At 39.0% G+C, this 10,866-nt stretch overlaps 1 protein-coding gene across 4 annotated transcripts; it reads left to right on the top strand.

The window, feature by feature from the left end:
• Window positions 1–3,178: 3,178 nt before the first annotated feature.
• Window positions 3,179–10,429, top strand: cxxc1b (CXXC finger protein 1b). Of its 4 annotated transcripts, none has more exons than XM_074654129.1 (15): window positions 3,179–3,335; window positions 4,599–4,714; window positions 4,820–4,920; window positions 5,049–5,188; window positions 5,807–5,962; window positions 6,351–6,413; window positions 6,528–6,674; window positions 6,795–6,902; window positions 7,027–7,205; window positions 8,109–8,316; window positions 8,506–8,616; window positions 8,727–8,776; window positions 8,860–8,956; window positions 9,110–9,262; window positions 10,022–10,429. In XM_074654129.1, exons 1-15 carry the CDS (start codon window positions 3,333–3,335, stop codon window positions 10,166–10,168), a joined length of 1,779 nt encoding a protein of 592 aa, XP_074510230.1. In that variant the 5' UTR covers window positions 3,179–3,332; the 3' UTR covers window positions 10,169–10,429. The 4 variants fall into 4 exon arrangements, with proteins under 4 accessions (XP_074510230.1, XP_074510152.1, XP_074510384.1 ...); XM_074654051.1 differs by having other exon boundaries at window positions 3,196–3,335; window positions 7,006–7,205; XM_074654283.1 differs by lacking the exon at window positions 6,351–6,413 and having other exon boundaries at window positions 3,196–3,335.
• Window positions 10,430–10,866: the final 437 nt, after the last annotated feature.

Below are 10,866 nucleotides of genomic sequence, written 5' to 3'. Positions count from 1 at the left end.
TAAAGATAAAGAAGGAATAAACAACAGTTTTGTGTCCTTACCGTCACCAGCTGGCTCAGTGTGGACTGTAGTGGTTTTGAGGCTTTCTCGACTCTTGCTGATGGATGTGAATGACTGACTCACTTCATAGACGGTGCAGGCCTCCATAGAGGACGGCAGCAGGGCACATAGAGGCTTCGGCTGCTCCACAGAGGACGGGCTGCAGATGGATACTGTTCTGGTCACTCCACCTTTTGGGGTTTTATGTAAATTGGTGTCTGCACCAGACATAAAAATGAACAAACAAATCATTAAAAAATGCTTTTAGAGGAACTAGCTATTAATATTGAATTCATATATAGATTAAAGGTACCTATTACTTTTGGGAATACATTCACAGAGATGTCAGCTGAAGATAATTCAGTGTCCTCGGTTGAGATCTGCTCGGAAAGACTGGCAACTTCGGTCAAAGATACTGTAAGAAAAGAAAGTTCAACTTTTCTAAGCAACTGCAATTTATCAGTGAATTCATTACGGTAAACCCTGTTCTCTGTAAACATACCTGTTGGACCTGCGATAGAGTTGTCAGGTATGATGGGCAACTTTGAAGCAGTGGTTAGTGAGTCGTTGATCTTTGGTTTGCTGTCACTTCCGTCATCCATCTTTTCATTCACATCTGTAGAATCCAGTTTGGCATCCATCGTGGCATCCAAAAATAAATATTTCACCTGCTTCAAGTTCTTGAGAAAATGAAAGACAACCAACCAGGCAGAGGTGGAAGAAGTACTCAGATCTTTTGCATCAGTAAAAGTAGCAATACTACAGTGAAAAATACTCAGTTACAAGTAAAAGTCCTGCATTCACCCATTTCAGAATATTATATATTATATTATATTATTGGATTATAATTATTGATGTATTAATATGTTCATCACTTTAATGTTGCAGCTGGTAAAGGTGGAGCTCATTTTAATTACTTTATATACGGCTATGTAGCTCAATCTACAATAATACATCATAGTTTGATGATTATTTTTTTAAGTAACTTGGAACTAAAGCTGCCAAATAGTGGAGTTAAAAGTAGAATATTTACCTCTGAGATGTGGTGGAGCAGAAGAATAAAGTAGTATAAAATGAAAATACTCAAATAAAGTACAAGTCCCTGAAAGTTGCAGTACTTGAGTAAATGTACTTAGTTACATTCCACCACTGCAACCAGGACAAGAAGTACTAGAATAGTGAACTGAGAAAATTATAAAATGTAATTTCTCTAACTAAAAACTATCTTTTTGTTTTATTGAAAAACAGATGGTGATTGATTTACAGGTACAACGGTAAATTAAGAACTATAATTTAAATTCACTCACAGATCATGTGTAATGCTTTAATTTGACATCTTTTCTCTTCTTAAACTGTAATAATGTACTTAATTATAATATATTGAATGTAGAACTGAACCTCATGGTTCTCTGAAGAGACCACAGAGCCAGAGTCAGATTTATAGCTGAGGTTTTTGTAGCCGTTAGTGATGAGTGGACATCTTGGAAATAGCAGAGAAGTTAATCTATTATTAATCACCCTTTTGGAAACATTTATAATGTAGATGAAAGGCAGCACAGGGGTATCCTGACAGCTATATGAGAATGTGAGATCTTGATTTTGCTTTCATTAATAATTCATGTCTTCAAGTAATACTTACCTTGTATGACATTTTGACAGTTTTAATTGCAGATAAAACAGAGGAAAACAACTGTATTCTGCCTATCTAAAGTATTTTATAAACTACTTGTATAGTTAAAAAAATATATTTGAGGTATAATCAGTTATAGGGGATATAAAGGATGTAAATAGAGTTTAATGTAGTATTGTGTCAAATTGAATGAGTCAAATGAATATTATTTACATTCTGATGAATGGCATCAAAGCGACAGTCATTAAATCTTGAACTGTGCTTCTAAATACACTGAAGATACATTTTATGTGATTCATTACTGTCATGTGCAGGAATCCACAAAGTCTCATGTGTTTATTTCTCATTATTGCTCTCTGTATGATAATAATTTTGTAAGAAATATATTGTACTCACTTTTCATGACATATTTTAGAAGTAGGCGATCCAGGATGCAGCGTTAATATCACAGATACATCCCTCAGTGTCAGCTGTCAGCAGTGGAGGTTTAACTGCATCACACCGGCTCTATCATAGCCTCTCTCTCTCTCTCTCTCTCTCTGTGTGTGTGTGTGTGTGTGTGTGTGTGTGTGTGCGTGTGTGTCTGGTAAGTAGGCATAGGTAATAGTAGCATCTAATGTAAGCATTAAAGGTCTTATTGATTACTACATTTTTATGTAGACAAATATTTTTTTTTTAAATAATACATCTACAGAGCCTTTAGAAAGGTGCCGAATAAAAATATAGTTTTTTCCTGAAAAATTATTATGATTGTGGATTAATCATTTTTTTAATTTTGGCGGGTCCAAAATTAATGTTTTGCTTATCGCGGTGGAATATATCTGACATTCGATTCCCACTTCTAACAAGGCTTGTGAGCCAATAGTAAAACATCACGTGGTATCTCTGGGTCGTCAGCAAGCGTATAAAAGCAAAGAGACAAAGCTGGCTGCCGCCATTTCGGACTGAAAACGCTTATATGATTTTATTGTTCAACACAGGCCATTTCGGTAGAATATAACAATAAAATAGAAATCATTTTATTTTATTTTTGTATGGCATTTTTTAGGCTGACTTTTTAACTGGCGTCTGATAGTCGCTTTCAGTCCAAAATGGCAGAAGTGTAGCTTTGTGTAGCTGAGATTGACGGTCAGTGCCTGGCAATGACTTGTTGTGAAGTAACGGGGGAGGGAGAATGCAACATCATATAATATGATATCATATGATATCATATGATATTATATTATACATATTGCTCTGCATGAGACAATAGACAATAAATAATAGTAACACTGATTGATGTATTTTCCTCCTTTAAGAAACGCAATTTGTAACAAATCCAACAGGAGGTGATAGTGCACCACTGGATGTTAATTTGCCACCAGAGAAGAAGAACACTTGACCAATCACAGACCAGGGATGTATTTTACCAGTAGTACCGAGTCCAGCCGAGTAGTACCGAGTCCAGCCGAGTAGTGCCGAGTCCAGCCGAGTTGAGCCGAGTCCAGCCGAGTTGAGCCGAGTCCAGCCGAGTTGAGCCGAGTCCAGCCGAGTTGAGCCGATGTTGATGTCCGTATAAAAACGAACGTTAGCTGTCGAGCTAACAGGCTCTCTGTTGTATTTGTCGCGTTTCTAGTGTATTTTGTAGAGCGACCAAAGAGTGAAACGTTACAGATCTCACATCATGGTAAGTATGAGATTACAAAGAAGACGATTTTTCAAAGTTAGTTGATTTAATTCGATGATTAATAACGTTAAACGGCCGTTAGTTTACATTCTCCAGGAGCATGTTGTGATCCAACTCCAGCTAGCTAGCTAACGGTTAAATATAAACGTCCTGTTAATGAAGAATAATAACATTACCGTGTTAGATAGGTACATTATGATGTTTGTGTTGACGACTTAGTGTTTATGTGGTATAGCAAAGTATGGTAGTTGATAAATGTTAACTGTATCTTTAGCTGCTAACTGACAAGCTAGCTAGCTAGCTGATGCTAACTGACAAGCTAGCTAGCTAGCTAGCTAGCTGATGCTAACTGACAAGCTAGCTAGCTAGCTGATGCTAACTGACAAGCTAGCTAGCTGATTTGCAGAAGAAGCAGGGTTCAGTTTTTATTCACCAGATATCTGGAACAAGCTCCCAGAAACCTGCAGGACCAACTCCAACTCTGAGCTCTTTATAATCAAAGCTTAAAGCTTTCCTGTTTGCTGCTGCTGCCTTTTATTAAACCAGATAATGATCTTGTACTGCACTAGAGCTTTCACTCTTCTGTGTTATATTCTATCCTAGCTTTTATTTTTAGCTTGTTTTTATTTTCTAATGTGACCAAAGTAGGAACACAAACAGTTACTGTCAACTATGGGTTGTTCCTACAGAGACTGTATTACAGCAGAGCTACTCTTCAAAGTGAAATGCTATGCTTTGCTTTTTTTTGGAAACAAAAAATATTGTTTTATTATTGAAAACACACATAAATACTAATACAGTGATCAGGAACCTGCATATTTATATATATCCTGGATCATACTTGTATCTCTGTCTTCCTGACCCATGTCATCTCTCTAAGCACATACACACACCCATACAACACAAACACTTCCCCTCCCTGACCTCTGACCCTTCACCACATTTATTTGTATTTAAATTTATTTATGTTACTTCCATTTCATTTTAATTCTTTGGATTGTTTAAGTATGTGTCCTCCTTTTTTTCTCTGAATTCAATTGAAATTATAGTTTAAGATGAAGTCTTGTTTTGTGTTTTTGTGTTTTAGGTCTCCCCCTTGTTTTAAGTTGTGAAATTTTGTGTAAAAACAAAGACAGCTGTAAAATGAAAATACAGTAGGAAATAATGTGATGATGATTGTATAAGTTGGTGAAACTGCGATAAAAACTAATCAGTGGTGTTTAGTATAACTCCACCAGTTGTGGTTTGTTCTTGTTGTTTCAGGACAGCGAAATGTCTGACGTCGACCACGCACCAGGGCCTGAGACCAGCAGTATGGAGGGGGAGAACGCACCGCTGTACTGTATCTGCCGGAAACCAGACATCAACTGCTTCATGATGTAAGTTCCCTTCACAAAACCGATGCAACTGTTTCAATCGTCACTTCGCATGGATGCAACGATGCTCATACATAATTTTCTTACATTTGCTTCTCTCGTTGACAGTGGCTGTGATAACTGTAATGAGTGGTTCCATGGCCACTGCATTAACATCACAGAGAAGATGGCGAAGGCAATCCGGGAATGGTATTGCACGAAATGCAGAGGTGATAAAAAAAAAAAATCATCTTGCCACATCTTATCACAGCATTTGAGAGTGCCGTGCTTAACATTAAATACATCACAAATAACCAAAATAAACACGACGTTGTTGCATTGTTCTCCCTGTCACCAGATAAAAACTCCTCACTGGAAATAAAGTATAGATCGAAGAAAACCAGAGAGAAGGATGTTGAGCAAGACAGAGGATCTGACAGACAGTACAGTACCCCGAGTACTCCTGACTATAAGAGTGAAAGGCGGCGTGGATCTAAAGTAAGTTGACCTAAATATTTAAGTTTGACTGAAATATCGGAAGAGCATCAATAAAGTACTTACAGAAATTAGATAATTGGATCTTCCAAATTAAAAGTCTAACATGTAGCCATTCCTTACTGACACAAAGAACAATTACATCCATTACTATTAGCATTAGTATTCATTTATTTGTTTATATAGGAACACGTTTACATAATTCAGCCAGTTAGGTTTTTGAAGCAACAATTTTTCACAAGAGGCAAAGAGGGAAACGAGAATTGCATATGAATAAAAACAGTGAGGTTTACTAAAAATATACCTGATTTACAGTCATTTACAAGCCTTGTGTTGTATGGAGTAGTGATGCAGAAGCTACTTGTAGTGAGTTTTTATGGAATAATGTCACTTTTGTTTTACATATTGGTCAGCTAACAATTTGAGTCTTTCGTCCTCCTCAATTTTATAGTTGCGCAGAAGTTTTCAACTCATAACCTCATTTTAAAGTGAACACATATTGCTTTGTGTCACAGCGACGCCTACCCACTGTCAAGCATTAGGTGAATATGTAGGATGTAAAACAATGCACATTTCTTTGGATGCAAAGACTCTTATCGTCCATTGTTTGATTCCCCTCAGGTGAAGCGTTCAGTTCGAATGTGTGGGGAATGTGAGCCCTGCAGGAGGACTGAAGACTGTGCCCTGTGTGACTTCTGCAAGGACATGAAGAAGTTCGGAGGCCCCAACAAAATCAGACAGAAGTGCAGGTTCAGGCAATGTGAGGTTCGAGCCAGGGTAAGTCACTTCATCTATATTTTGTTTTCAAATATGATTAGGCCACCGAAGTTTAGAAGAATATTTGACATTTCTGCACTGTAACACTTCTTTTTGTCATTGAAAGGTCTTGAAAATTGTAGATTTAACTTGACAATACATGTAAGCTCCTACAACGATCCTTTACTAGAATGTTACTTTACTTTAGTAATAATAATGTATAATTTTTTTTTTCATTGAAAGAAGAGCAAAGAACGGCACTGAAGGCTTTTCTCAATGGAAAAGATGTTTTCGCTCTTCTCCCGACTGGCTTTTAGTTTGATTGACAGATGGTTCATCCAATCACCTGCCAAGTATTATTTGAAAGTGCCTGACCTTTTACAAACAATTTCTAATGATGGCTTTTCAGGTGATTCTGTGTAACAAACCATCTGCTAGGTCAGGTTACTTGCAAGGTGCCAGTTCAAAAAAGGTATTGTTTTTAAATGAAGGAATTTCATTTCTTGAAGCAAATAGCTGATGTATTTGTGCACTCACTTGTGACAGCTTTGGAAATGTGCAACCTGTTGCTTGTTGTTTTGTACAGAAAATGCTGCGTGTGAAGGAAGAGGAAATGGCCTTGCAGGAAAGGAGCGACAATTCCTACCACAGACGGAGACGATACTCCGAGGACTACGACAGCGAGGCGGATCTCTACCGGCAGTACAAGGCTGCGGGGCTTAACAGCAACATGGTAGCAGAACATTTGACACCTTCTTGTTGCATATAAACCTGCTCATTTAAGATGCACTCAATCAGCAGCTAAATCAGGAACTGTATATTGAGTCTTTTCTTTTGCTATCTTGTCACCCAGGCATGGAATAGTGATGAAAGTGATGAGCCGCCTTTCAGTCCCGTCATGCGTAAGAAAGCTGTGAAGGTGAAGCACGTCAAGAGACGTGAAAAGAAGTTTGACAAGAAAGTAAGTTTCCTCGAAGAAATCACCATTTTTATCTGAAGTGCTGCCTGGTTTTAACATGGCAAATGGTAATAACACATATAGTAACATCCGCTCTACTACCTAGTCTTCTATTTTAACTATTCAGAAGGAGTCAAGGCGCCACAAACAGAAGCAGAAGCACAAAGACAAAACCAGATGCAGTGAGAAGGGCGAGCTCCGGGACAACACCGGACAGCGTCAGTGTCTGGGGCCGAGCTGTGTGGGCGCAGCGAGACCCAACTCCAAATACTGCTCCGAGGACTGTGGCATGAAGTTAGCTGCCAAGTAAGAACTCTTACTTTCACCTTTCATACATTAATGTGATTCTATTAGGTTAGATATTGTATTCGGGACGCCTGCTTAGAACAAACAAAGCCAACATCTATGAATTCAAATAGAAGTTTAATTTATTTGCTGCTCATTGGAGGTTTTTTCCTATTTTTTCAATAACTGGAACCACCTTTGTTTACATAAACCATAAACGGCATGGTCAAAAAACGTTTGCTTCTATATCCCCCCTTTGTATTCAAATGATAGTACTATTGCTCCACCTAGTGCTAGAAGAATTAAATACTGGTAAAATGATCTGATTTACTAGTGTTACATTAGCTTTTGTTGGAAACTTCTGAACCTGAACCATTTGTTTAGATATGTCACTAAAGCTGGGTTTATGCTCGTCATAGTGTTGCCAGCGCAACACTACCAAGGATGACAAGAATGACATCATCATGTATTGTGCGTAAAGCAAGTTGTTGCAGCGTTTGTTCTTGTACCTCTGAATTTTTTTGTAACTAGGCGCCCGCTGTGCGTGCGTCTGCCATTCAGACATAACTGCAACAATAAGATAAAAGCAAATAACGTAAATTATGAAGTAAAATAATGAATTAGAGAGACAGCCGCTTCATTTTAAGTGCTTTAAAAGCAGCAGATCTTAAAAATCTACATGTGAGTAAATATTTTGCCAGCCGAATGAAATTGAGGTGTTTGGCATTATTTCGGAGAATACTGCAACAAAAAATGCGCCATCTGTGGAGGCCCGCGCCTCAGTGCCTCGCACGAGTATAAACAAAGCTTAAGTATTACAGTTTATTCTTCTGCTTTTCCTCTGTCTTTCTCATCATTATCCTCAGTGTAGTGTCCCATGGAAAGTGTTTAAATGCATTAACCTGTGTGCATTTTGTTCCACAGCCGGATCTACGAGATCCTCCCTCAGCGTATCCAGCAGTGGCAGCAGAGCCCCTGCATTGCCGAGGAGCACGGTAAGAAGCAGCTGGAGCGCATCCGTCGGGAACAGCAGAACGCCCGGCTGCGCCTCACGGAGATGGAGCGACGCTTCCACGAACTGGAAGGCATCATCGCCAAGGCCAAACAGCAGGCGGTTCTGCAGGACGAGGAGGTGAGCTGACAGCAGCCTGCATGCTTCTTCATTTAGCTTGTCCTGTTGTAACTGCTTTTTCGTGATGTTGTCCATGTGGGTCTTGTCAAAATCAGGGCCAGCTTTGAAACTGTAATCTCAGGCAGTCTTTTGTTCATTTGAGGCTGCTGAAAAAGCTTTTTTGATAAAACGCTTTGGCTCTGCTTGCAGGTGAATGAAGGTGAGAGCGAAGACACAGACCTGCAGATCTTCTGTGTGTCTTGCAGTCATCCCATCAATCCAAAAGTGGCGCTGAGACATATGGAGAGATGTTACGCAAAGGTGAGTAGATTTTGAATTCCTGTTTTCTGCCTCTAAGCATCAAATATAAACGCAAACCAAAGCATATGGGCTACTTGTAATGTTTCTTTCCCTAATTATTTTGTTGACAGTATGAGAGTCAGACTTCCTTTGGTTCCATGTACCCTACAAGGATAGAAGGGTAAGAAAAAGAAATCTTCTCAAAATGTACAGCAACTTTCCCTACTTCAGTTGCTTTACTAACATTCTTTTTTTTTTCAACAGAGCAACCAGACTCTTCTGTGATGTGTACAATCCCCAAAGCAAAACGTATTGTAAGAGGCTTCAGGTTTTGTGTCCAGAACATTCCAGAGATCCTAAGGTCAGTGGAAACACATCAGACACTTTTATGATTCACTAAAAACTGCTCACTTAGTCTAAAACTTGAAATATTGATAGTAATAACCTGCTAAACATGAAGTAGTGTTTGTGTGGAGATTATTTTTATTTGTTTCTCTTCTGTTTTGGTCACTAGATCCCAGTGGACGAGGTGTGTGGGTGTCCTCTGGTGAAGAATGTGTTTGAGCTGACTGGAGACTACTGCAGGGTCTCTAAAAGGAAATGCAACAAACATTACAACTGGGAGAAGCTCAGGAGAGCAGAGGTGGACCTGGAGCGAGTCAGGGTGGTAAGTCAAACATCATGACTGTTGGGTCGGTTTCAACCATAGACTGTATATAAAGATGGAGCCGCAGCTTGTTAGCATGAACCACCTAATTGCTACGTTAGTACCACAGTAGACTAGCTAGAAAGACACAACAACTCACCATAATATCTCTATAACTACATTTATGATCAAATTGACACATTCTATTACACAGACTCGTGACAGTTATGGAAAGTTAAAGTTTCATCTCTCGTACAGTTCCCAAGCCTCCGGCTCCGTGACTACTTCCCTCAGAGCAGCTGTCAATCATGACGTCTCACCCCCTTTTTATAGCATCAAATAACTAATTAAAAACAAACTTATCAGAAAAATTAACACTTTCCCATTTTTAGGAAAAATGTATTTGACGTGTACTTTGACTTTTTATTTTGCCCCATGTCTCATCCACTAACATGGAGGGGGCGGGATTTATGGCTTATACTGCAGCCAGCCACCAGGGGGCGATTGAGATGTTTTGGCTTCACTTTTGGGGAGGTGTCATGTCGTCCATCTTTATATAGTCTATGGTTTCAACAGACAAAACTTGTGATATTTATTAGAAATTCTGCATCCTTTCAATTGGAATCATCATCAAAGAAAGTCTCACATCAGATATAGGAAGAGTTTCTGTTGATATCTCCTAAATGCCTCTTGCCTCTCGACCCACAATGAGGGAAGTGATAATTATCTCATGATAAATATAATTCTTCAGCTGTAACCTTTTTTTTTTCTCAACCACAGTGGTACAAGTTGGACGAGCTCTTTGAACAGGAGCGTAACGTCAGGACTGCTATGACCAACAGAGCCGGTCTGCTCGCTCTGATGTTGCACCAAACTATCCAGCACGACCCTGTGACGACCGATCTCCGTAGCAACAAGGACAGGTAGTCGACCTGGTCCGTGCCCGTTCTCTGATCTGTGGATCACCGTACGCAACGTGAGATCTGAGTGTTAACGATTTAAACGATAACTACCCATTTGGATGAAAACTGATTTTATAACTAGATAATTATTTTAGAATCTTTGTATGATAATTAATGTAAGAGGTAAATGGATATATATTTTTTCCTGACTGTGGTAGATGAACTGCTGCTGATTGAAAACAGCCGTTTTTGGTATGATTGCCCTGAATAAACACCTTCAACTTGCTTCGGGTTAGGTGTGTGTTGTTATTTGTTCCATTTTTGTCTATTGGCCTTTCTACACACGATGTACACAGGACGCTTTGATTATTATGACTATTACAACTTGGCTTGAAATGCAACTAAACCAAGAATGTGTGCTTTAAACTGGTAAAAACGGTGTGTGAGTGGATGTCAGGGAAAAAAGGCTGAGAAAGAATGCATAAATAACTGAAGTAACATGGATATAGCAGGGTAGACTATTTCCTTTACTAAATAACCACCAGTTGGTTCGTAGGAACCGAACTGAAATACAGAAGAACAAAACTTGCAGTACAACACAGATCTGGATTCAAAATGTAGGACAATATTTCTCCCACCATCATCTTTAAAACCTCTCGTACTACGCTCCTCCTAAAAGGATGAGATGTTCCCGATTGGTCAATAATCAGACGCAGAGCTCTC

The sequence above is a fragment of the Sebastes fasciatus genome, chromosome 1, assembly GCF_043250625.1.
Source record: "Sebastes fasciatus isolate fSebFas1 chromosome 1, fSebFas1.pri, whole genome shotgun sequence".
Lineage (NCBI taxonomy): Eukaryota > Metazoa > Chordata > Actinopteri > Perciformes > Sebastidae > Sebastes > Sebastes fasciatus.
Note: the sequence above shows the minus strand (reverse complement) of the source record. Positions and strands in the feature narration are given on the sequence as shown.